This window comes from Lissotriton vulgaris, chromosome 10 (assembly GCF_964263255.1).
Source record: "Lissotriton vulgaris chromosome 10, aLisVul1.2, whole genome shotgun sequence".
In the NCBI taxonomy this organism is placed as follows: domain Eukaryota; kingdom Metazoa; phylum Chordata; class Amphibia; order Caudata; family Salamandridae; genus Lissotriton; species Lissotriton vulgaris.
Genome location: NC_141698.1, coordinates 196,009,008 through 196,036,512, shown reverse-complemented (window position 1 = coordinate 196,036,512; position 27,505 = coordinate 196,009,008). Strand labels below are relative to the sequence as shown.

General features: G+C 49.4%; 1 protein-coding gene across 1 annotated transcript in view; it reads right to left on the bottom strand.

Annotated features, from left to right (window-relative positions):
* The window catches only part of SMG1 (SMG1 nonsense mediated mRNA decay associated PI3K related kinase), a 1,828,328-nt gene that overhangs the window by 1,179,338 nt on the left and 621,485 nt on the right, over positions 1-27,505 (bottom strand). Inside the window, exon 26 of the mRNA XM_086940872.1 lies at positions 21,032-21,132. Coding sequence (XP_086796998.1) covers positions 21,032-21,132 — 101 coding nt within the window. The remainder of the gene's footprint in view (positions 1-21,031; positions 21,133-27,505) is intronic.

The window sequence follows — 27,505 nt, the reverse complement described above, 5'->3', positions numbered from 1 at the left end:
GGATTGCCTTCAAGGAGTGCATCCCTAAGGTTGTTCCTGGCCCGTTTCATTGCCCTGTCGATGGTTCTGATGGGGTATTGTCTTTGTATTAGTTTCGTTTTCAGATCTTTGGCCTGTTTGTTGAATTGGTTCAATTCTGTACAATTTCTTCTGAGACGCAGGAATTGCCCATACGGGATGCACTCCTTGAAGACAATCCACAAGACAAAGGATTGATCAAAAGACCAATATGTGTTACCACCTACACAACCATGTCCAACGAGGTATCAAAGGTGATAAACAAACATTGGAGGATACTGAACTGCGGAAACCTGGATTTCGAAAAACCAATGTATGCACAACGCAGGGGCAGAAATATCAAAGACATACTGGTACATACCAGACCCCGTCAAAGTCCAACTGGCAGACAGACCACCGTTGGAGTCCAAGGACATTTCCCTTGTGGAGACTGCAGCAGTTGCCATCTAACTCAAAAAAGCAAGGTCTTAACTTTCAGAAACGGTACATCATGGGAACAACGACAATTTTCCAACTGCAACACAAGAAATGTTGTCTATATGATATCATGCCCATGTGGCCTAGAGTATATAGGCATGACCACGAGACCTGCAAATGTGAGAATAGGAGAACATAAAAGCAACATACGCTGCAAAAAAACAACCACTAAGATGGCGTCTCACTTCCTAGAACAACAACACTGTGTCAACGATCTACGATGGACCATAATCGAACGTTTGCAATCGGAAACTGGCCTGTTCCAAAAAGAACAACAATGGGTTTTTCGTTTGGGCACCCACATTGAAGGCCTAAATGATGACATTCCATGGGGCCATTTGTCCGGGACAAACTAGAAAACCTGAAGGGTATGCAACTTTTTTGGCTGTAATTCTTTTTTGAGGAACATGGGTTCTCATCAAACCATAACCGTAGGGATGTGCTAATGATTGTCTCTGTTGGCAAAACCCCTGCGAATACTCACTGTTCCATCCTATGTGTTGGCTCAAATACCGCATGACAAGCTCCCCAATAACCCACTTCTATTTTTATAATTATATTGAAGTGTAGCCTAGGTACCAAAACTGACTCTTCCTTAGTTATTCCTAATCACCAACAGTGCAGTAGAATCATCCAATGCGCATGTCTCATAGACTATACTATCTACAGTAACAACTGATGGCCGTGTCATCGAACGATGCACATGCGCCCAGCAGGCTCAACAGTCAATTTTTCAATTTCAATTTCAAAAATCTTTATTCGGATTTCAAAAATCCATAAAAGCACACTTTAAAAAACAATTTGACATTTACAATTACAACTACAAAGGTAAAATAGACACTATAAAATACATTATTAGGGCATTTACTAAGTCACGCATTTCAAAAGTGCAAGAGAGGAACAATAATCCTTAATAATTCAAGGGTTTTCCATACTTCTACGTACATTAAAAATGACTTTTAAAAAACAACTTGTCCTAAATATAAGTTCATCGTCCTCCAATTTTAAAAGCATCAAATAAGACTGATTCAGGGAAATGGGTCTACGTTTTTTAAAATATGGTGCTAGGAACCATTTAATGTATTTCTTATAAAACTTGCACATAAAGAAGAAATGTAGATCATTTTGTTTGCTTGTTCCGTCACAAGGACACAGAATCTTGTCATCTACGGTGTGTCCCAGAGGAAAACAAAGTAAAAATTTTACCGTTCCTGCTTTCATTCTAAACAATAGAGATCTTTCCCAGTAGCACATTGGTAGTGTCAAATACAACGGAAATTGCTGGGTTAATAAGCCATTGTTAATATAGGACACAACAGTTTGTTTCTTCATCTCTTCTGACAATCTTTTTTCCCTGTAATTGGCATACAGTTCAAGTTGGACTACTTTTTTGTCAGTCCTCTGTATTTGAGATGGATTCTCAAAGAGGTTGCCCCTGTCTATGCTAGACAGACTCTCTTGTACGCCACGGAACCATGGGATCTTATTCCATTTATCACAAGCTAAACATTCCCTCAAAATATCATGTGTTAGGCTAGCATATTCATTTACCCAGATGGCTAACCAAAATAGTGCAGGCCTGGCTGCGATAAAGTCACTAATATATGGTGCATTCAGCTCTGAGTGACAGATAAACCCTGATGATGAGATGGGAGCACCCAGTAGCTTCCTACAGAGCCGATTTTCTTCTCTTTGTATTGAGGGGGTTTTTACCGACCCCCAAATTTCGGCACCGTAGGTTGCCACTGGGATGCATTGGAGCCTATAAATCTTTAAAATTGCTTTAGTTGCTCCCACTTTCCTCGGTTTGGGAAGAGATAAAATTGAGTTTATGGCCTTTGAGAACTTGCCTGTGGCGTGGGCGATGTGCCCACTCCACAGGCCGTTCGCAGCAAAGACCATACCTAAATATGGGAAAGTTTTAGTTAGGAGTAACTTATCAGCTCCTATCGTAATGGAGTTTAATTGCTTAGCACCCGGCCCGCAGGACATGATAAATGATTTTTTAAAATTTACTTTTAAATCCAAATTCCCCATATATGATGCAAAATCCCTGACTAGTGCCCGTAGGGCATTAGGTGTTAATCCCATAAGCACAGCGTCATCCGCGTATAAAAGACACGGTAGTTGGCAACCTTTAATTTTAGGGACATCTTGGGTGACCTTTTTTAGGGAGTCTCTTAAGCCATTTATGTAGATGATGAATAACAGGGGTGCTAAAACGCACCCCTGTCTCACCCCCCTTTCTACATTAATTGGGCCAGAGAGTGTACCCTCCATGTCAATCCGTACTTGTGCCTTTGTGTCTTTATGGACATAGGCAAGGAAATGTACCAGAGGGGGATCCAGGCCATAAGACAATAAAATCGACCACAATTTTGACCTGTTCACCAGGTCAAATGCGGACGATAAGTCCATAAACGCCAAATAAATGGGTGACGCCTTAGCAATATTATATTTGCTAATTAAGAGATTTAAATTTAGGCATTGTTCGATGGTTCCCACCTTGCGTCTAAAACCCATTTGGCAACGGTCGAGTACCCCCATTTCCTCAGCCCAGTCATTAACTCTATTATAGAGTACCCTACCCAAGATCTTTAAAGTGTTGTCCAAGAGCGAAATAGGCCTATAATTTGCGGGATCAGATCTTTCGCCCTTTTTATAAATAGGCACTATTATGCTCGTGGACCAAGTTGCGGGTATTGGGGCAAACGGTATACTGTTAAAAAGGTTGACAAAAATATTTCCCCAGAGTTCTGGGTTGTGCTTGATTAGGTCTATTGGGAAGCCGTCGGGCCCAGGAGCCTTGTTACCAAGGCTCTGATTAATAGCCACGGTGACTTCCCCCACAGTGATTTCTAAGGATTCTAATGTTCCTGGTGTATAATCCTCTAAAACCACGCCAGGAGTGGCATATATTTTGGAAAAGTGCAATTCCCATTGCTCACTTGCTGTGGTACAGCTAGTCGGGGTTAATTGCTTACCCATATCCCGCATCTTTTTAACGGCAGGCCAAAAAGTGGTGCTGCTCCCCAGGGTAGCAGCAGTTGTTAATGCCTCCCATTGCTCAGTTAGTAGAGCAGCCTTCCTTGAGCCTATAGCTATTTTGTAATTTGATCTAGCGGTTCTCACGTCTATTTTACTTCTCGGTTTGCAGTTTAAAGCTCTGCGAAGAGCTTTATTTGCTGCCGAGCAATGGCGGTCGAACCACCTTGGCTCAGGGACAGTTGGTTTGATAGGGACACTTAAGAGGGATTTAATGGTGTTGCAGAGTTTAGAAAAATCTGTTACTATTCTGCAATGGTTCCCATCATTCAGAGAACATGATTCAAGTAGCGGACCATGGTTACTTATAATAGTGTCCGTTACTTGTCCACTATTTATCCCTCGCCATTTTAACCTCAATTTGTTAGCTGAGACCGTAATATCCCTTGCCCCCAGGGAACGAACAAGGGCATTCGGGGGGCCTAAGCCAATGTTGACCACCAAAGCGTTATGGTCCCCAAAGGCAGTTTCAAGGACACCGACCTTATTAACTCTATTTATTAAGTCAGAGGACATGAAGATATAATCCACTGTACTAGAAAAATCTCTTCCTCTAAAGGTTGGGATATAGATAAGTGGCTCCTTTTTGTCAACATCCATTATATCGATTAGGATGTGTTCATTAAGGAAGCGTTCTAGTTCTTTGCCCCGTTTGTATGCCCTATCTATTTGTGCATTCTTCGTTTTTGGTGTTATAAACTTGGCATTAAAATCTCCAGCCAATATTGTCCTGGTGCTTATTTGATAATGAAACTTTTCTGCTATTTTAGATAGTTCTCCGAAAAGTTCAATAAAATTCCTATTCGGAGTAGAACTAAAATCGTTGTTATAAAAGTTAATGAGACAGTATGGAACCCTTCGGGTATACTCAATTATTTGAATATTTGGATTTTTTGAATGTATCAGTTTTATGGACCCTCCTATGCTTATCTTGAACCCCATCAATAAACCTCCAATCGGGCGGCCAAAGACAGGCTTTCTGGCATTAATACAATAACAGTGGAAAGCCTCTATATGCACCGCTGTTGTCGCCCAAGTTTCCTGGAATAATATTATATCCTTTTCGGAAATAACTTTTAACCATTCAAGATCAGAGACCGTTGCTGTAATCCAGCAACATTGCAGCTTAAGATCTTAAACTCCTTATTATACTCCTTTGGGTGTTCACTACCTTCGTGTATCGCCAAGTCATGGGGAATGGCATATTCTTCTTCTTTTCCAAAGGGAGCTAATTGACCCAGTGCGTTAACTAATCCTTGTACTGGTGTAGCATATATCTCATCTATTTGTATGCTTCCTACCTGAGGCTCATTGATGTTTTTGTCTCTAACACTAACAACTGTTGAGTTGTTTTGATGTTCGGGTGATGATGGGAGTCAGTCTACCATGTCCAAGGTATTAAAAGCATTGAATCTATTGGATGTGGGGAACCCCCAAGTTAGGTCCCTTGCTAAATGGGGTCTTTGGAAATTCCAATGATTGTTATTATTGTTGTGCCTATGGTTATTTCTCCCCCATTCTCCCCAATTATTTCTCTGTCCTACCTGGGTCCACCCTTCGTCTAAACCATAATCATAATCATCATAACCTTCTTGTCTGAGATTTCCTCTTGGCGGGTAGAAATATGAGAGGTGCCTTGTCTCAATGCCCTCGTTATATCCCTCACTAACCCAAGAACAGATATAATCCACTGTACGCGGGTCATTGAAATTAATAATAATACAGTCACCTTGAGTTCTCTTTTTCTCATGGCCTACCCAGGGTACTCTTCGTACTGTCAAGATTTTACTTACATAGTATGATGGTAAAGGCCTGTTATTATTCAGCCAATGTGTAACCTTGTTAAGTAACGACCAAGATGGCTCATCTATGTTATCGGGGGTCTCAGGGACTCCTGTCATCACTACGACATAGGGACTAGAGCCTGGGGGTAGATTGGCAGCAAATCGTTTATTTTTCCCTTTATGCCACTCATTTCCCTTATTTGCCTCATTGGCTTTATCTTTACCAATAGTGGGATTATCCCCTGCAGTATTTTTGTTATTATCTTGGGGTTTTGCAGTTGGGGTTTGCACTATTGGTTTTGTTGACAAATTTTTAGCCAGCGGGACTGCCTTAGAAATAGTTGTGGCTGTAGGGGGTAGATTAGTTCTAGGCGTTGGCTGGGGGATTTTTTGCTGAGGGGGAGTGGGTTTTGGTGGTTTAGCCGGGGGTCCCTTAATTATGGTGCTTAATTCATTCAATTGTTTTTCTATCAGTCCCAGTCGTGTGTCTATAGTGGCAAGATGAGCAGTGACAAGTTCTCCAACCTTCATTATTAATTGGCTGTTGGAGGTACAATCCTTGCACAACATGGCTAAACTGGGCATTTCCCCAGCACATACAGAATCTACAGTTCCTTTCTTACTTCCTTTCTTAAGACTGTTCTTTGTTTGGTCCTTCCCCTGCTTTTTCTGACCCTGTGGATTCCCCTTAGAACTGAGTGCAATTGTGACTGGCTTATGTGGAGGTAGTTTTTGTACAGCCCCCTCCCTCAAGCCTCTCAAGTTCCTTGAGATAGTAGTTGAGTCATTCAGAGTATTACTGCTGGTAACTATGGGTATGTCAGGAACAACAGATCGGTCCAAATTTATATTTGATGTGTCATTCACGATAGAGGTATTTTCAGTATTAAAGATGGCTTGCGATGCCTCTATCATAATTGGATCTAGACCGTTTGCAAGGTTCACTGATGGAATAGACTCAGTTACAATATCTAATTGTGTGTTAAAGTCCTCTATCAGATCTAAATTTGGTGACTTCTCCAGACTCAGCTGTGATTCTGATAGTGACTGAGTTGCAGATAAATCAACAGTGTTTGGCATGCTGTGTCTTTCCACTATTACAGCAGGTTTATTAAGTATTTCAGGGTCTCGATGGGGTGTTTTCGCATTAGCTAGCAGACCCAATGATGACCTTTTTGCTTCTGCCAACTCTAAAGAAACCCGTCGATTCAGTAAAGATATACCCTGGTCTATTGCATCATTTGCTTTTGCAATAAAATTGTCAATGGGACCAGTCACTTTGGCTCCTCCAGCGGCAGTTTTGCTCCGGCTGCCCCTTGTAGACATGATCACCGTTTGTGCACAAGCAAAAAGTGTGTATTACTAAGGATAGAGAGTAATTACTTATCCTCACCAATCACAGGATCCAAGTGTAAGGGGGGTGGCCCGTCCCGTCCCCGGTAGTCCCCGGCTTCTCCCGGTCGCTCCCGCGCCGCGGGAACGAGCTGTTAACTTTATAATGCCTGGATTAGGGTGGGAGGGGCGTATCCTGCAGGGAGAGCGCCCAGGTGTGTTAATTGAGGGCGGGCGGTTAGGCGGGCGCTCCTGGGACCGGTAGTCCTGCGCCTCCGCCTCCGCCTGCTCGCAGCCCTTGCAGGATGCCTTGAATCTTCAGCTCACCCCAGATGAAGGATTTCCTACAGGTCTCCCCTGTCGTCCAGCAATCAGCAGCAAATGCGCGAGAGTAGTCCCGCTGCTACTCCTGTCCCGCAGCCTTTTCTCCCCGGTCAGTTGGGGGCGTGTCCTGCAGGGAGAGCGCCCAGGTGTGTTAATACAGGGCGGGCGGTCAGGCGGGCGCTCCTGGGACCGGTAGTCCTGCGCCTCCGCCTCCGCCTGCTCGCAGCCCTTGCAGGATGCCTTGAATCTTCAGCTCACCCCAGAGGAAGGATTTCCTACAGGTCTCCCCTGTCGTCCAGCAATCAGCAGCAAATGCGCGAGAGTAGTCCCGCTGCTACTCCTGTCCCGCAGCCTTTTCTCCCCGGTCAGTTGGGGGCGTGTCCTGCAGGGAGAGCGCCCAGGTGTGTTAATACAGGGCGGGCGGTCAGGCGGGCGCTCCTGGGACCGGTAGTCCTGCGCCTCCGCCTCCGCCTGCTCGCAGCCCTTGCAGGATGCCTTGAATCTTCAGCTCACCCCAGAGGAAGGATTTCCTACAGGTCTCCCCTGTCGTCCAGCAATCAGCAGCAAATGCGCGAGAGTAGTCCCGCTGCTACTCCTGTCCCGCAGCCTTTTCTCCCCGGTCAGTTGGGGGCGTGTCCTGCAGGGAGAGCGCCCAGGTGTGTTAATTGAGGGCGGGCGGTCAGGCGGGCGCTCCTGGGACCGGTAGTCCTGCGCCTCCGCCTCCGCCTGCTCGCAGCCCTTGCAGGATGCCTTGAATCTTCAGCTCACCCCAGAGGAAGGATTTCCTACAGGTCTCCCCTGTCGTCCAGCAATCAGCAGCAAATGCGCGAGAGTAGTCCCCAGGCTCAACAGTCACTACCGGTTCTAACATGCTCAGAGTGACACATGTTACTCTGTAAATAGGTCCATGACTATGATAGGCGCACAGGCGGATACTCCTTATTTGGGCTGCGCCCCATATCCGTTAATCATCGAACGATGCGCATGCGCCCAGCAGGCTCAATAGTCACTACCGGTTCTAACATGCTCAGAGTGACACATGTTACTCTGAAAATAGGTCCATGACTATGATAGGCGCACAGGCGGATACTCCTTATTTGGGCTGCGCCCCATATCCGTTAATCAACAAATCAGGAAGCGTTTCACCACGACCTTGAGGCCCATATATAACAAGGCCATGAACGCTAACCATTACCAGCGGAGCAGCGCAGGGTGGTAGAAGGAGGCCTATTCTGGCGGATTCTGTGAGTATTCAGTAGACAAACTATCAGAGACCAACATAGCACAACCCAGACAGTGAGTAAAGAATATTGATACCAACTCTTTACCCACACAGATTACGAATCCACCTACCCACCCTGGCGTTCTGAATATGCTCATGAGGCAGGACTAAACAGTCATTATGAGTATGTTTTACAGAACTTTTACAAACTATAGTGTGTCATCTATGTTGTGTTATGTCCGTCTGTCTTTCTTTTTACAGGTTTATTCAACCGTTTTGGGGCTCCAGGTGACTGCACCTGTGAGCCAGCCCCTCGTGGCAACCAAATTGACTCGCCTTTTCTTTTAGGACATGCAACTGCATGAACCAAAAAACCGCTGTAGGCACACTATAGCCTTTTTTCATTCACTGTAAATATTTTCACTTTTCACTTTGAGAAAACATTTTTTTCTTAAAAATACGTGAGTAGGGTTGGGAAGTTGTGCCCCCGTCCTGAAGAAGGAACACCAGTTCCGAAACATGTCGACGCACACCAGAGGTAATGTCCATAACAAAGACAACTGACCTCACTCTGCACTTCTTTTTTAATAGCACCAGCTAGGGGTCTCGAATAAAGTTTTTTCACAGAACCCACTAGCCAGGTACTTTTTAATTTCTCACCACACCCTTCACTCACATCTTTCAAATATCCCATCACTTGCACTTAACATACACCACACATAGTCAATCTTGACAGTGCTCCCGCGTAGTCGCTGGTCGCAGCACGCCGCAAAACAAAACCAGTGTCTGGAGAGGTGTCCAGACCACTGGCATCCCCAAGGTCACTTGTCCAGTCCTCTAGAGGCTGACACTCTCGGGTCAGAGGGTCCTCAGACCCCTCCCAATACTCATCACCCATTTCCTGAACTTCAAGGTTGTCAACCAATGGGGCCGGTTCATTGAAGTAAAACTCCCCAAGCGCCGTCGAAAGCGGCACCCAGCGGCGCCGTTCCGATGTCGGAACCGGAGCGAAGGAGGCATCGGGGACGGCGCCGCCCGAGGACGGCGCCGGAGGGGACACCTGACGGACCAACGCCGGGGGGGGTCGTACGGTCCTCCGGCGACGACCCAGATCCCGAAGCGGCCCCAGTGGGGTCCCGCGGCGCCGGGCCCAAAGGCGCCGGTGGAGTCGGGACCGCTGGGCCCTGCGGCGCCGGGCCCAAAGGCGCCGGCGGCGTCTGGGCCGAAGCACCCGACGGCATCGGGGCCGAAGCCCCCGACCCGCTAGGGGCCCCAGACGGGCCCGCTGGGCCCGAAGGCCCCGCGGAACCCGTCGGAGGAGAGAGGGACCTCATGGCCATGAGGAAGTGCTCTATCTCCTCCGGCGCGTGTCTCGCCTAGGGACGGGAGTGTTGAGGCTGGGCGAGACGCCCGCGACTCAGACGAACCCCTGGCCGCGTCACGCGAGCGTCGGGGGGAGTCAGAAGAGCGATGACGCCTCTTCGACTTCTTGTGTTTCTTACCTGACGACTACTTCGACCCGGAGCAGTGGTGGTGACTCTCGGAGCTGTGGTGGCTCCGACACCGCGACCTGTCCCTCGACCTCCTGTGGGACCGGGACCTCTCGCGGCGCGGGCCGACTGCCGGAGTTCGAGTCGCCTGCGGGACCGCTCCCGCCTGGCTTTCCAAGAGAGGGCCCGGCAGTCGAAGCAGGCCTAGACAAGTTAGACACAGGTGGTGAGGATCCGTGACCGACATCGTGCGGTCGCAATCCTCGCAGTGCTTGAACCCAGGCATCCCTATGGCACCGATCGGAGTCGTAAGACTTCGAGCAATGATCAAAAATGATCCAAAAAGTTAGTCAAAAATTGACTACGGGTTAATGCTTTTTCCAGATCTGCGCTTGCTGGCGCGGAAAAAAGAAGAACTGACGTCACCACGCGGAGGCGGCGTCTAAGTACTCCGACGAGGTCATCACGGCGCCCACGACGCCGACGACGGAGCCGCAGACGACGCCTACCGACGTGCAAGGGTACTGCTACGCAATAATTTCCGGATCCAGTCTGACGCCTGGGGATATTCTAAGGTAAGGAATCTATCACTAACGTGTCTCTTTCAGATGTTGGCGGACCTCAACCAGGCTTGGCGACGAATCGCCACCATCGTTGTCATCGCTCTGCCTAGTGAGTCGGTGGTATCCAGCCCACACCGGATAGAATATTTTGCTGCATCCCGGCCTTCCACAAGGGTTAGGCCGAGTTTGGCCCGTACCTCCAACAGACACTCTGGCAGCAATGCCGCGACCGTGTCCCACAGAGAGTGGGTGTAGCCGCCCAAGAGGCATGCGGTGTTGGAAGACCGCAGTCCCAGACTAAGGGATGAGAATACCTTTTTGCCGTACTGCTCATACCTCTTGGATTCTCTGTCCAGCAGAGCCGACGGGAACGCGGTCTGGGAATTGGACGCCTGGATGACCAGACTCTCGGGGTGGGGTGGGGTGGGTGGACAGGCAACATGGGTCGCCCGGGGCTGGGCGGTGGCGTCTGGCCACGCTCCTATCTCTGGGCGAACCCATAGCGGGCCTGGACCAAGTGCCCAAAAGAACGTCTGTCAAGGCCTCATTAAACGGCAGCAGAGGCTCGGCCGAGCTTGACTGCGGTTTAAGGACCTCAGTGAGAAGGTTAGTCCTCACAGCCGTGACGGGGAGCTCAAGGCCCAGGACCTTGGCCGCCCTCATCAACACCACACTGTAGGTTGCCCCCTCCGTAGCCACGGTAGGAGGCGATACAAAGCCAGTGTCTGATGATGTGTCCAGACCACTGGCATCCCCAAGTCCACCTGTCCAGTCCTCTTGAGACTGACACTCTCGGGTCAGAGGGTCCTCAGACTCCTTACAATACTCCTCTTCACCCATCCCCTGATAATCAGGGTTGTCAAACGATGGGGCCGGTTCAGGGAGCGAGGGAGGCATTGGGGACGGCGCCGCCCGGGGACGGCGCCGGAGGTGACACCTGAGGGACCGGCACCGGTGAGGTCGTTAGGTCAACCGGCGACGACCCGGATCCTGAAGCGGATCCAGTGGGGCCCTGCGGCGCCAGACCTGAAGGCGCCGGCGGCGTCGGGCCAAAGCCCCCGACCCGCTAGGGGCCCCAGACGGGTCCGCTGGGCCCGAAGGCGCCGCGGAACCCGTCGGGGAAGAGAGGGACCTCATGGCCATGAGGAAACGCTCGATCTCCCCCGGCGTCGCGTCCTGCCCAGGGACCGGAGGGTGGTGACACCGACGGGCAGGGTCAGTGACCGACATCAGTCGGTCGCAATCCTCACAAGGCTTGAAACCTGGCATCCCTATCGGCACCGTCTGAAGTCGCAAGACTCAAGAAAAATGATCAAAAGGGATCAAAAAGTCTAGTCAAAAAGTGACTAAAGTACTGCTTTTTCCAGATCTGCGCTTGCTGGCGCAGAAAAAAGAAGAACTGACGTCAGCACGCGGAGGCGGCGTCTAAGTACTCCGACGACGTCATCACGGCACCCACGACGGACGCGGAGCCGCAGACGACGCCTACCGACGCGCAAGGGTACTGCTACGCAAAAATTTCCAGAACCAGTCTGACGCCTGGGGATATTCTAAGGTAAGGAATCTAACACTAACGTGTTTCTTTCAGATAGGGCTGCCTGGGCTCTTTACACAGCGTACTTCGTTTTGGTCCACTATATAAAGAGCCAGATTCCTACAACTACCACGAAGCACAGTTCGCGTCCGTGGGCGTGACGGATGGGAATCTGAAAGTAAGCATCCTTGAAGTCTAACAACATCATGAAATTACCTTGTTGCAGCACAGCAATGATATCCTGTAAGGTAAGGTTACCACGAGGAAGCGGTCAGACAGGATGTTCTGACTGAGTGGCCTAAGGTCCTGGATGGGTTTGGGGAAATCAGTTTTTCCTGGTATGAGGAAAGTAGAGATATTAAACCCCCTTTCCACCACTTCTGGGTGGGGTTGGTCTACCACCCCTTTTTGAAGGAAAGTTTAGACCTCTTCCTATAGGAGGCTGAGATGCTCTCTACCAAGGCTGAGTATGGGAGGATGTGCAAGAAGTTCTAGGCAGCAGTCGTGGCAAACCACTGAAAAGACCCGCTTGTCAGATGGGATTTCTTGCTAGCTTGGGAGGAAATACTGCAGTCTCCTGCAATAGGTGGTGTGTGTGGTCAAGGGGGAGGTTAAGGGAGTCGATGTTTGAAGGAAGAGGACTCCTTGCCAGAACCCCCTTTGTCCATCAGTCTTATATTATTGCTTCCTGTAGGCAATAATACCCTTGTGGTTTGTACAGCTGGTAGGCTTGTGGTTTGTACAGCTGGTAGGCTTGTGGTGTGTACTGTTGGTAGGTCTGGTGCTGGGGTCTCTCATAGGAAGAGGCAGACTGAGGGGAGGTAGTTTTCAAACGTGCCCTCTACTGATGCCTACGAAGGAAGCCTCTAGGGGTCGGAGTCTTGCTTTGGAAGTATTGTTGTCTTTATCTTCTACAGTATCTGGTCAACCTGCAGATGGAAAAGTGGTTCGGCTTCAGAGGGCAGGTTGAGCAGATGATGTTGGACTTCGGGTTTAAAATATGGAGAAATGCATGGAACCAGATCTAACACTAGTGTTGACACCCCGAGATGCTGCATCAAGCGCAGACCAGAGGGTGCCTTTACAAAAAAATGTTTCCCTCCGCCACTAGCTCTTCCACTCTCTGCTTAAATCTCTTGGGCAGCAGTGTGCTCTGTCGTTCTTGAAAATCAGGCAATTCTTTAGTGGGTTGTGACACCTACCACCACCCTGTTCCCTTGCAGGGTCAAATGTCCTGCTCTTTTTTTTTTCAAATTGTGTGTGTATGTGGGGGAAGGAGGGGGGGGGCATCACCCAAGCCCTAAGAGTTGACATGCTCAGTTGCAGTGAGGACCGCTACTTCAGCCACACACACACTCCGCACCAATATCTTCACTAGAGGTTCAGAAGGTGTGGAAACACTCAGAAGGAGTAGTTTCTGTCCTGTAACTCCAGTTCTGTAGTAGGGGTATCTCTGTTATAGTCATAATCTAGTGAATAGTCCCGCCCATGTGCGTGGACCCCGGCAATCAAAAATAATCTCTTAAGTTGTCAAAATAATGCAGAAACTGCAAAGACACTTGAGAGAGAATTTAAAGACAAATAATGCAGCCTATATCCACAGGCTACACTGTCCAGTACTTCAACTAGAAAATTCCACCAAAAAACACCACACACAACACAGCCTGCCAGTTTCTACCATAGAGAAACTTGCCTCCCCCAGTCAAAGACTCTGGAATGATAGAGAGGAAGGTAGGGACAGACAAGCCCCATAGGCTGCCATTATGTGGCTTAAATAGGATACTGTGCCTTTAAGAGAACTTTCCAGAACTTCTCCCAGTATCCCAGAATGCATAGCAGGTCCCTCTACTTTCAGTTCTTTTTGAAGGCGAAGCACGCCAGACCTGTCGCATTCCTTACATGATGAAATATCTCCACCGGGGAGGAGGGCGGGCGCTTATGACTATAACAGAGATACCCCTACTACAGAACTGGAGTTACAGGACAGAAACTACTCCTTCTGTAGTAGGGTATCTCTGTGTATAGTCATAATCTAGTGAATAGAATGGCAAGCCCATCCCCACACCAAGCGGCGGTGGAGAATAAACACAACGCCACTACTGTGCGAACAAATTCCGCAGCGAAGCCTGCCCAACCTGAGCGTCTGCCCTGGCATCAGTATCCAGGCAGTAATGCTTAGCAAAGGTATGAACCGACTTCCAAGTGGCTGCCTTGCAGATTTCAGCAATCGGCACGTTACGGAGCAGAGCCGTCGTGGCAGCTTTGCCCCTGGTGGAATGAGCCTTAGGCTTACCTCCTAAGGTCTTATTAGCCTTTTGATAACACAATTGTATACAGGACACAGTCCACCTAGAGATGGACTGCTTAGAGGTCGCAAGACCCGTCCTGACCGATCCATAATTGATGAACAACTGGTCAGACCTACGAATATCTTTGGTTTTATCCAGATAAAATTTCAACACCCTCCTAACATCCAGGGAATGGAGAGACCTCTCCGCTGGGGATGAAGGGTTCTGAAAAAACGTAGGCAAAGTTATGGTCTGGTTGACATGAAAATCAGAAATAACCTTGGGAAGAAATTTAGGGTGAGTACGCATAACAACCTTAGCAGCATGAAATACAGTATAAGGTTCATTACAACACAACGCCTGAATTTCACTCACCCTGCGGGCCGATGTAATGGCCACGAGGAACGCCGCCTTCCAGGAGAGGTGCAGCAACGAAGCCTTATGAATAGGTTCAAAAGGTTCCTTCATCAACCTGGACAGCACCACATTCAATTCCCATGAAGGCGAGGGAAGCCTGACAGGAGGGAATACTTTCTTCAACCCTTCCAGAAAGTCTTTGATCACAGGGATCTGGAAAAAGGAAGTCTGTGAAGGGCATTTCCTGTAGGCAGTCAATGCAGCCAGATGAACCGTAATGGAATGCACATTAAGGCCAGACTGCGCCAAGTGTAAAAGGTAAGGGAGGATGACATCTTCCTTACAGGTCGTAGGGTCATGGTTCTTAGACTGGCACCAGATACAAAACCTCTTCCACTTGTAAGAAGTCCGAGTGGAAGGTCTCTTAGACTCCCTCAGTATGTCCATGCAATCATCGGGCAGATTCAGATGGCCATATTGCACTATCTCAGGAGCCATGCCGCCAAACTCAAAGACGAGAGGTTGGGGTGTAACATCCGTCCCCCGAACTTCGTGAGAAGGTCTGGCCTGCACGGCAACCGAATGTGAGGAAGGAGAGACCGGTGAAGTAGGTCCGTGAACCACCACTGCCTGGGCCACTCAGGGGCGATGAGTATCATCCGAGCCCTGGACCGGGCCAGCTTGATGAGCACCGCCGGAATCAGGGGAATGGGAGGAAAGGCGTACAGAAAGCGGTTTGTCCAGTTGATCCATAACGCATTCCCCAGCGTCCCTTGCTGGAAGTACCTGGAGGCGAAGTCTCTGCACTTGCTGTTTTCGGCGGTGGCGAACAAATCTACGTCTGGAGTTCCCCACCTTGCGAAGACTTCTCCTAGTACTTCGTCGTTTATGACCCATTCGTGGTTTTCCTGAACCAGTCTGCTCAGTGCGTCTGCCTGAACATTCTGCACACCTGGTAGATGGGTGGCCGTTATCGTCAGTCCTCTGGCTAGGAGCCAGTGCCAGATCGTCTGCGCCTCCTGTGACAGAGTGCGTGATCTCGAGCCCCCCTGCTTGTTGAGGTAATACATCGTGGTGGTATTGTCCGTCTGTACAAGCAGAGAGTTGGTCTGGAAGGACGGAAGAAAGGCCTTCAGCGCCAAGTGAACAGCCCTGAGTTCCAGGAAATTGATGTGATACGTGGCCTCCATCGGCGACCATGTACCTTGAATCTGTAGAGTCCCGGAGTGCGCTCCCCATCCCAGGAGAGAAGCATTTGTCACGATAGTCTGCGTGGGAATGTCCTTGTGAAAGGGAACCCCTCTGAGGAGATTCTCCACCGAACACCACCACTTCAGAGACTGAAGAGCATGCAGCGACAGTCTAATCTTGTCGTCCCAAGATCCTTTCCTCTGATCCCACTGGTCCTCCAAGCACTCCTGCAGCGGTCTCATGTGCAGCCGTGCGTGTGGCGTCAGGAAGATACAAGAGGCCATCGATCCCAATAGAGAAGACACCGTCCTCACTGTTGTAGATGGAGTTGTCATAAGAGCCTGAGCCTTCCGAAGGAGTGATAATCGTCGCTCTTCCGAAGGAGACACGCTTGCTGACAGCGTATTGATGGAGGCTCCCAAGTACTGTATGCATTGGACCGGAGTCGGGACAGACTTGGCCATGTTGATGTGCAGCCCCAGTTTGTTCAAAAGAACGCACGTCTTCTGGAAGTGTGCTCGCGCTTCCGCGAAGGAGGATGCCTTGATCAACCAATCGTCCAAGTACGGGTAGACGAACACCTTGTTCCTCAGGTGTGCTGCTACCACCGCCATGCACTTCGAGAATGTTCTCGGCGCAGACTTCAGTCCGAATGGGAGTACTGTGTATTGATAGTGATTGGTGCCGACTTGGAACCGCAGGAACCTCCTGTGTTTGTGTGCAATGGGCACATGGAAGTAAGCATCCTGTAGGTCTATAGCGCATAGCCAGTCTCCCCGTTGCAACTGAGGGTAAATCGGATGCAACGACAGCATGCAAAACTTTTCCCTGCGAATCCATTTGTTTGCCTGCCGCAAGTCCAGAATGGGCCTGAACTCGTTCTTGTCCTTCTTGCGAACCAGAAAGAACCTGGAGCACAGTCCTCTTCCTCTCTGAGACAGAGGTACGTCTTCTATCGCCCTTTTCCTCAACAGGATATCCGCTCCCGCCTGAAGCTCGCGCAGCTGAAACTGCGAGCTGACCGGGGGAATTGCTGGAGGAGGGCTGGTGAACCGCAGACTGTATCCATTGCAAACAATATTCAGCACCCACTTGTCCTGAGTAATTTTTCTCCACTCTGCCAGAAAAAATTGAATGCTTCCCCCTACCGGAGTGGGTAACAGATCCGGGGGAAGTAGGTTCCTAGGGCCTAGACCCAGCCTGGCCCTTGGGCGCTGGGGCCGACTGCTGGCCTCCCCTGCCCTTCTGGCGCTTCTGGAACGGCTTACGGAACTGGTGTTGCTGTTGCGATTGCCCTGAAGCCTGGCCCCGTCCTCGGCCTTGCCCGCCGAACCGCCGTTGGAAAGGGCGGTACGTCTTCTTGGTCTCTTTAGGCTTCTCCAAGCCCACAGCCGTTAGCGTCTCGGTCTCCGCCTTCATGCGGGCCATCTAATCGTCCGCGTGCTTGCCGAAGAGGGTCTCACTGGAGAATGGTAGGTTGGCCACCCTCTGCTGTGCGTCCGGTTTCAGGGACGTAAGCCGGAGCCATGCGTGGCGTCGTTGGTTGACCCCATGGCAAAATCCGTGAGCAGCCAACAGGGAAGAGTCCGCAGCAGCGCTAATAATCTGGTTCGCCACCAGCATCCCCTCACTCAGCACTTCCATGAAGTCCTCACGCTTCTCCCGAGGTAAATGTTCTGCAAACCTCTCGAGGGAGTCCCAGAGGGCGCGGTCGTATCGGCCCAACAGCGCTGTGGCACTCGCAGCTTTCATGGAGGTAGCGGAGGTTCCACAGACTTTCCTCCCCGCCGAATCCATCCACCTGGACTCCTTATCCGGGGGGGCCGTGGAGGACGGAGTGGTGACATGCTGCTTGCGGGCCGCCGTCACAATGACAGAGTCAGGAGGGGGTTCCGTTCTCAGGAAGGCCGGATCCGAATCTGGAGCCCGGTATTTCTTCAGCAACCTCGATGGAGCCGCCCTCGTCACCGCAGGGGTGAGAAACAGGGCCATAGCCGGTTCCTCCAGGCCCGGCACCAGAGGCAGGAGAGGACGAGATAGGTGTTTTTGATGTAAAGTCTCAAAAATGACTGACGTCTTCGGAGTAGGCACCGTCAGGGAGATGCCCAGCTTCGCAGCGCCCCTTAAAAGGACGTCATGGAACGCCACCAGGTCATCTATCGGGGACACTCTCGTGTCCGGTGACCCCGATAGGGTAGTAGAATAATCCCTGGTCCCAGAGGACCTCCTGTGTGAGCGAGATTCGCACCTCCTATGGCGGCGTCTCTACCTCGTGGATGATCTGCGTCGCGATCTCTCCCTTCTCCTAGAGCGAGAGCGAGACCTGCCCGCCCGCGGCCGCTCCGTCGGTTTACGTGGAGGGGTCTTCCTCGGCTCCTCACGGGGTTTCGGTTTAGGGGTCCCCTTCGGAGGAACAGGCAGAGACGGCAGGGAAGTGGACCTCGGCGGAGGAACCTTCGGCTGCGGGGTGGGCCCATGCGGAGGGACCGGAGGTGGTGGAGGGTCTCCTGAAGTGAGTGGGGGTTTGGGTGGAGGATCCTCCTTAGGAACCGGAGGAGGAGTCCGAGTCCTAAGCCGAGAAGGTGTGTACACTTCTGAGTACACCGAGCCCGGTGACCCTTTAGGCGAAGGGTGCGGAGAGCCAGCCCCATCAGCAGGTGACCGCTTCCTCTTGCGTCCTCCACTTGAAGCAGCGTGACTTCTGGGACTAGAATCCCTCTTGCGCCGTTTTGGAGAGGCTGACCGACTCTTAGACGCTGACCGCTGTCTGCTCGATGCAGAGCGTCGCTTTTCTGGCGTCGAATGACGCTTCCTCGACTCCGGCGTCGATCGCCGTCTCCTCGGCGTCGAACCCCTTGTCCTCGGCGTCGAACGTCGACTCCTCGACGCCGACCTCTTCTTCCGCGACGTCGTACGCCGCCTCCTCGACGTCGAGTGTTCCGTCTTCGACGACGAACGTCGCCGTCTCCTTGACGCTCTCGACGTCGAGGAGCCCCTCGACGTCGACCGGTGCTTTGACGACGATCGACGGTGTCGCCTCGACGGCGAGCGTCTATGTCGCCTCGGCGGCGAGCGTCAGTGTCGCCTCGACGGCGAGCGTCGATGCTTGTCACTTCGCCTTTGGCGTCGGTAGTAAGACCTCGACGTCGACGAAGACGATGACGTCGACTTCGACGGCGACTTCTCCATGATCTTCGACGTCGAGCCGTCACGTCTTCTCGACCCGGAGCCCCGGGGAGAAGGAGAGCACACCGCCGTCATCCCTCTCGACGTAGTCGTCGAAGCAATCGACGCCGACGGAGACCGGGACCGTTCGCTGGACTTCCTGCCCCTGGGGAGCCCCCCAGAGGCCTCAGCAGAGGCAGAGGGAGCCTTCCCAGCCTGCCTCGACCCACCTGCAGCCTGCAGACGCCTCTCCTCAAGGCCAGAAAGCCTGATCTTCAGCCTGTCCCTCAGAGTCCTAGCAAAAAACTGCTGGCAGATGACACAATCCTCAGGGATATGATCTTCAGGGAGGCACACGATGCAGACATCATGGGGATCACTCTTGGCCTTCTTCCTCCCACATGCTGGGCACCTATCAAAAAGGCCAGGCATTTTAGAGCCCTAAAACGCCTAAAACAGCTCAAAAAGGAGAAAGAGAAACACCAAGAAGTAAACTGCAACACTTTTAGAACTCAAAAGTGCCAAAATATCCAATAAACCCTTGAAAAAGGGAGAGCTCAATGCCAGGGTCCTGTAAGCAGGAGCCGGAAAAAAGAACTGAAAGTAGAGGGACCTGCTATGCATTCTGGGATACTGGGAGAAGTTCTGGAAAGTTCTCCTAAAGGCACAGTATCCTATTTAAGCCACATAATGGCAGCCGATGGGGCTTGTCTGTCCCTACCTTCCTCTCTATCATTCAAGAGTCTTTGACTGGGGGAGGCAAGTTTCTCTATGGTAGAAACTGGCAGGCTGTGTTGTGTGTGGTGTTTTTTGGTGGAATTTTCTAGTTGAAGTACTGGACAGTGTAGCCTGTGGATATAGGCTGCATTATTTGTCTTTAAATTCTCTCGAGTGTCTTTGCAGTTTATGCATTATTTTGACAACTTAAGAGATTATTTTTGATTGCCGGGGTCCACGCACATGGGCGGGACTATTCACTAGATTATGACTATACACAGAGATCCCCTACTACAGAACCAGATAGTCTTTGTGCTCCGAGTCAGAGGAGGAGAATATTTCTGGGCTACGTGACGGATGGTGAAGAAGAACAGGCGAGGAGTAGACTTCTTAGTCTTCTATGGGGATGGCTGCTGCCCAAACATGCCGAGCATGTCGTTGGAAGTCTGTTTCTGCTTCTTGTGGTACGCCCACTGTTTCTCGCACCAATATAGAAGAATTTTCTTCCAACTGAAGGTTAGGCAGGCCTTGTGGAGGTTTGTCATGGTTGGGTGAAAGGTTACATACCAGATGGTTGTCGGTCCATAGGAACTTCACTAAACCCTGAGGGCAGTTTTGAAAGGGTGTCTGGTCCATCACCTTGTGTATACTGTACACGAGAAGGACACTGTACCTGAGTAGGAAATGAGGCACTGTGACACATGAGTTAATGCAGACTGATCTCCTGAAGATAGCGGTTGGAGGAATAGCAAAGGAAGTATTTTCCTGATATTGGAGTCTAGGAATAGGATTGTTTGACCCAAATGTAAGGCTTTGGAGAACCCAGCCATGCATGTCAGGACAAGATAGTTGAGAAAAACAATCTAACTGAGTCTGTGCCCATGCACCGTGTCAGGTAAGGGAAGAGTCCTTATAAACGTTGTGTCTTGAAAGACTTTGAAGAAAAACATCTTGCAAACATCTGAGGCAGTTAAATTTGACTAACACCTACCAATTGTTTTGCAATAGACAGCTATTGTAGAGGAAAGTTTGAATAAAAATAAGCCAATGCCAAATATAAAACAGCAAATGTCAGTGAAAAATACTTCTAAGCAATATATATATATATATATATATATATATATATATATATATATATATATATATATATATATATATATATATATATATATATATATATAACGCTCCTACTTCTCTTCCCATTCGAATATATATATATTTTTTTATTTTTTAAATTTTTTTTAAATCAGTTACATGATAAAAGCCTTGTAGGGGTGTGTGCAAAACTTCGGATGCACAGATCTTTGCCATAATACTATTAAAAAAAAAAAGAGAGAAAAGAGCTCCAATTCTACTGGAGCAATTAAGTTCGCTTTTTTTCTAACGACTTATCTTTTCTGCAATTATGTAACCGTATAATAACTTACAGCTTTCTATTATGTAAGCATCAAATCTAGTGGCAATGAGCCAACACTTTAGTGTTAATTATCAGAGTGTTGCTCCTTTCACTTCTTTCATACATACCTATTTTTTCTTTGGAATTTCCGGTGATTCTTTCTCCAGGCAGTAGCTCAAGCTGCTCAGTACATTCTGGGAATTCACCAGACTCAAAGCTACTGAGGGACCTGAAAAGGGAAGTGAAATGGATAAAATATCACCCAAACGCATGTAAACGCAAAACTGCTATGTTTCTGATGGCCATCAGAATTTCTGTCATGGATGGATTTCTATAATGTCTGAGGAGGGGCTAAGGTGTCCTCATGACCTGGGCATCCAATCAGTGCTAATGTATGGAGGAGTGCAACTTTCCTACCTCATCAGAAGGCTTTCCTTGGTGGCTTGATGGTCTCACCAGGACTGCAAGTTATTTAAGCCTATCCTTGACCTTGTGGAGGAATGTATATATTAAGGAGCAGGAGACAATACAAAGAAACATTTCAAAGGAATCCAGCAGTACTGTGCCTCAGTGATTCTAGACCCCAAACCAACTAAAAAGCATTGACTTAGCACTTTTGTATTTAAGCTACTGGATGATTGGATAGATTGTGTTTTGCCAAATACAAAACACAACATATCACAGAAAAATACTTCTAAATTATGTAAATTTTTATGATTTTTCAATCAATTAGTTATATGATAAACTTACAACTAAATGGCAATAACAAAATGGAGCTTAAAACGTAAGCACAACAGAATGCTCCCAAAGCTCTATATTTGTACTGCTTTTATATGTGCAAAACATTCAGCATATGTCTGAATCCCAGGCATTAGGAAACCGGCAAACCTGGTATTTAAAAAAAAGCTTTTGCCCAAGACTGAGATATGGACGTAAGACCTGGCCATCATCCTTTCCCTCTACATCTTAACTTTTACTAGACATGGGGTCTGAAAGAGTTTATACATAACAGACTTAGTTGAACATTTGCCTAGGTATCACTGAAATCAGGAGGTTTGGTGAGTGAACACAAACAAAATAGAAAAGAGGCTTTGATCAATCAATTTGAACAGTCTTCCACAAATTGCATTTACAGGCAGCCTCAAAAACAGCATGCATGCATACATCTTAGCAGAATTGGAAGCAAGGTAACAACAATTTGAATGGGTGGGTGAAGGGGAGGATGGTGGGAACGTTCCAACATTTGTTGGTCCTGGATGGTAGAGGAGTGATGCTGAACAAGCAATTTATGAACTCAAATATCATGCCCACAGAAGATGGCCTTGACTGCAAATTGGTGAGGACTCAATTAGGTTAACTAGACAAAACGTGGTAGACAGGCAAAATGAAAGAGAACTGCCCAGAACTCTCTGCACGGTTCTGAGGGACGTAAGGCCTTGAACTGGAACATTAATAAAGATCTAATGAGTGAGTTGGGAGGGAGGAGGGAAAGGAAAACCAGAGGCAGAGGAAAATGCTACTTACCAGTATGCATCTGTTCTTGGCATGTAGAACTGCAGATTCGTACACTATGCATTAGATCGCCACCTGGTGTTGGGATCGGATGATTGCAGGTTGTTGTCTTCTTGGCGAAGTCTTTGTAGTCACGATATAGGTGACTCCTCCCTTGGACACTACTGCGCATGGGCATCGGCTCCATCCTCAGATTGTTTTTCACCATGATGGGAAATGATGGAGTTACTATAAGTGAAGAGAAAAAAAGGGATGCCCATGCGTGTGCATCTAAGTAAGATGAGACCTCGAATGGATACAAGTCCGGGGAGGCGGGAGGGCGTGTACGAATCTGCAGCTCTACATGCCAAGAACAGATGCATACTGGTAAGTAGCTTTTTCCGTTCGAGGCATATGAGCTGCGGATCGTACACTATGCATCGATTGTGCAGCAGTGTCTCCCCTAGCGGTGGTCGCTTGTATCCATTGCAGTAGTCTGAAATAGTGTTCTAAGGATAGCCTGGCCTACTGCAGCTTGCTGCTTGGCTTGCACATCAACAAAATAGTGTTTAGTGAAGGTGTGTGGTGTAGACCATGTTGCTGCTTTGCATATGTCCTCTAATGGTATATTTCGTAAGAAAGCCATAGAAGCTCCGAATTTGCGAGTGGAGTGTGCTCTAGGAGGAACGGTTAGTGTGCGTTTAGCTTTTTGATAGCATATTGCAAATGCTACTTACCAGTATGCATCTGTTCTTGGCATGTAGTGCTGCTGACATTCATATCTGTGCATAGATCGCCGCCTAGTGTTGGGTCCGGATGATTGCACATTGTTGTCCTGGAAGAGTCTTCGAAGTATCACGAGATAGGTGGCTCCTCCCCTGGACTACAGTGCGCATGGGCATCGACTCCATGCCCAGATTGTTTTTAGCCATTGTGGCCGAGATGGAGTGAACTATGTGAGTGATGACCATGCCATGAGCATATATATGAATACTGCAGCTGCTACAGGCGCCGGGGAGGAGGGCGGGCGATATGAATGTCAGCAGCCCTACATGCCAAGAACAGATGCATACTGGTAAGTAGCATTTGCAGTTCGAGGCATGTGGGCTGCTGAATTCATATCTGTGCATAGAATACATAGCAGTCCCTCCGTTATTGGCGGCCGCCCGTGCCAGCTGCAGCAGTTTGGAAAAGTGTCCTGAGAACAGCCTGACCTACAGCTGCCTGCTGTTTAGAGTGCACGTCTACACAGTAATGCTTAGTAAATGTATGTGTGGTAGACCATGTGGCTGCTCTGCATATATCCTCTAAGGGAATGTTTCCAAGGAAGGCCATAGAGGCCCCCAACTTTCTGGTGGAGTGGGCTCTTGGTGGAATTGTAAGAGTGCGTTTCGCTTTTGCATAACAGATCTGAATACATTTCACGATCCACCTAGCAATACCAGCCTTGGAAATAGCGTTACCTTTGTGGTGTGATGCAAAGGCAACGAAAAGTTGCTTAGTCTTTCTAAAATCCTTGGTCCTGTCAATGTAATACATTAGGGCCCTTTTAACGTCAAGGGTGTGGAGCATCCGCTCCGCCAGCGACTCAGGATTTTGAAAAAACACCGGCAACTCGATTGTTTGGTTTATGTGGAAATGAGACACAACCTTGGGTAGAAATTTAGGGTTAGTGCGGAGCACTACCCTGTTAGCATGAACTTGGAAAAAGGGCTCTTGGATGGTGAGGGCCTGCAACTCACTAACCCTCAGTAGCGATGTAATTGCTACTAAGAAAGCCACTTTCCAAGTCAAGAACTGAAGCTCGCAAGAGTGTAGTGGCTCAAAAGGAGGACCCATCAGCCTTGTAAGAACCACATTGAGGTTCCATTCTGGAGCTGGTGGTGTCCGTGGTGGAATGACCCTTTTGAGTCCTTCCAGAAAAGCTTTGATAGCAGGCACTTTGAAAAGTGAAAGGTGTTGTCTATTCTGGAGGTATGCAGCCATCGCAGACAGATGAATGCGGATGGAAGTATATGCCAAATTGCACTGGTACAGATGGAACAGGTAACAGATGATGTTCTGAATGGAAGCATCTAGTGGGTTAATGTTGTGGTTTGCGCAATAAATGACAAACCGCTTCCATTTAGCCGCATAACATGCTCTAGTAGTGGGCTTTCTTGCCTCCCGAATGATGTCCATGCAATCTGGAGGAAGATTGAGGTAGCCAAACTCTAGGACCTCAGGAGCCAGATCGCCAGGTTGAGCTGTTGCGGATCTGGGTGCTGAATGTCGCCATGGCTCTGCGTCAGAAGGCTGGGTGTGAGATGAAGCCTTTGATGCGGTACCACGGAAAGTTCCAGAAACGTGGTGTACCATGGTTGGCGAGCCCACGTTGGAGCAACCAGGATGAGAGTCATCGAGTGCTGCCTGAGCTTGCGTGCCACCAGCGGTATCAGAGGTGCTGGGGGAAAAGCGTACGCAAATCTGCCTGACCAGTTCATCCATATCGCATTGCCCTGCGATTGCGGGTGTGGGAACCTGGCGGCGAAGCTTTGGCATTTTGCGTTCTCCCAGAGGTGCTGGGGGAAAAGCGTACGCAGATCTGCCTGACCAGTTCATCCATATCGCATTGCCCTGCGATTGCGGGTGTGGGAACCTGGCGGCGAAGCTTTGGCATTTTGCGTTCTCCCTTGTGGCGAACAGGTCTATCTCTGGATGACCCCACCTTTGGAAGTACGGTTGGAGTACTGATGGGTGTATCTCCCACTCGTGCATTTGGTGGCTGTGCCTGCTGAGCAGGTCCGCCATCTGATTGTCCTTGCCTGGGAGATGTTCTGCCATCAGGAAAATGTTCCTCTGAATGGCCCACTTCCACATGCTCTGAGCCAGATGAGACAGCTGCGGAGAGTGTGTGCCCCCCTGTTTCTGAATGTAGTACATGGCTGTCATGTTGTCCGTCCGGATCAACACGACCCTGTTGCACAGATGTACTTTGAATGCCTTTAAGGCCATGAAGATTGTCATCAGTTCCAGTACATTGATGTGCATCTTCCTTTGCTGTAGGGTCCATAGCCCCTGCACTGTGTATTGGAGTACATGCGCTCCCCATCCCTGGAGAGAAGCGTCCGTCGTCAGGATAATCTGTGGCACAGGCTCCTGGAACGGTCGGCCCTTGCAAAGGTTTTGTGGATTCCACCAATGCAGAGAGTTGTATGCCCGACCGCTCACCAACACTAGGTCTGTTACTTGCCCGTGAGCCTGAGTCCACTGACGTGCCAAGCACTCCTGAAGCGGACGCATATGTAGTCTCGCGTGCGGGACAATGGAGATGCAGGAGGCCATCATGCCTATCAACTGCATGAACACTTTCGCTGGAAGCGAGTGTTGAGGTCTGAATCTTTAGATCAGCGACTGAATACTGGCGACTCTCACTGAATTTGGCTGCGCAGTGGCCGCCAGAGTGTTGATCGTCGCACCCAGATACTGCCGTATGTGGGCGGGCTGGAGATGGGATTTTGGGTAATTCAGTGAGAACCCCAGATCGTGCAGGAGGTGAATGGTGTGGGACACGTGGTCGGCGCACTGCTGTTCCGACTTTGCCTGAATGAGCCAGTCGTCCAGATAGGGGTAGACGTGGATGTTCTGACGTCTTATATGCGCCGCCACCGTCGCCAGGCACTTTGTGAATACCCTGGGCGCAGTGGTGACCCCAAAAGGCAGAACCTTGAACTGGTAGTGCTGGTTTTGAATGGTGAACCTTAGATATTTCCTGTGGGAAGGATGCAGGGGAATGTGAAAGTATGCATCCTTGAGATCTAGAGTAGCCAGGAAGTCCCCTTGCCGAAGCAGTGGGAGAACCTGCTGCAACGTGAGCATATGGAAGTGTTCTGACAGAATGTACCAGTTGAGGGGCCTGAGGTCCAGGATGGGCCTGAGGGATCCGTCCTTCTTGGGGATTAGAAAGTACAGAGAGTAAACCCCTGTTCCCCTTTCTTGCAGTGGAACGAGCTCTATTGCCCCTTTTTGCAGCATGACTTGGACTTCCTGCTGCAACAAGTGCAAGTGCTCGCCGGACATAGGACGGTTTCTTGGAGGTATGTTTGGTGGAGTGGAAGTGAGTTCCAGACAATAACCGTATTGGATAAGAGATTTGACCCACCTGTCCGTGGTGATGGACTTCCACGCGGGCAGGAACTGCTGGAGTCTCCCCCCGACTGGTGTTGTGTGGTCGGGGGGCAGTGACAAGGCGTCACTGTTTGCTGGCGGTGGAGGACCTGGAGCTGTTATTTCCACGTCCTCTGCCTTTGACGTTGTTGCCCCGGTAACCACCTCTACCCTTGTTGGTAAACGAGGACTGGGTGTTACCTTTATAGAATTGCGTGGATTGTGGCGCTTGACCCCTTGAGGTGCCTCTGTTATTGGAGCGGCGAAAGGAACCACCCCGAAACTGCTGGGACTGTAGGGCACCCATAGATTTAGCAGTGTCAGTGTCTTTTTTCATTTTTTCAAGGGTGGCATCCACTTCTGGCCCAAACAGGTGGTCTGGATTAACAGTTTGGTTTAGGATGGTAGTCTGAATGTCTGGTTTAAAGCCTGATATTCTAAGCCATGCATGTCTACGCAGTAGAACGCTAGTGTTTATTGCTCTCGAGGCGGTATCAGCCACGTCCAGAGCGCATTTAATTGAAGCATTGGTGATAAGCTTCCCCTCCTGAATCAACATTTCAGCTCCCTCCTTGTACTGATCAGGTAAGTGCTGTAGAAGGGTTTCTAGGGTGTCATAGTGTGCCCTATCATAGCGTGCAAGTAGCGCCTGCGTGTTGGAAATGCGCCACATATTTGCTGCCTGCGCAGCAATAAGTTTCCCTGAAGCTTCAAAGACCTTTGATTCTTTGTCTGGGGGAGGAGCATCACCCGTGGTCTGTGAGTTGGCACGTTTACGTGCGTTTGAGACGACCAAAGAGTCCAGTGGCAACTGTCCCTTGATGTACGTTGGATCTGTGGGCGCTGCCTTGTATTTTTTGTCAATACGAGGATTGATGACTCTTGCCCGGGTGGGGTCCTTGAAAACCTCTGGCGCATGCTTTAGCACTCCCTTGAGCATTGGCAATGTCTTGACAGTCTTTTCA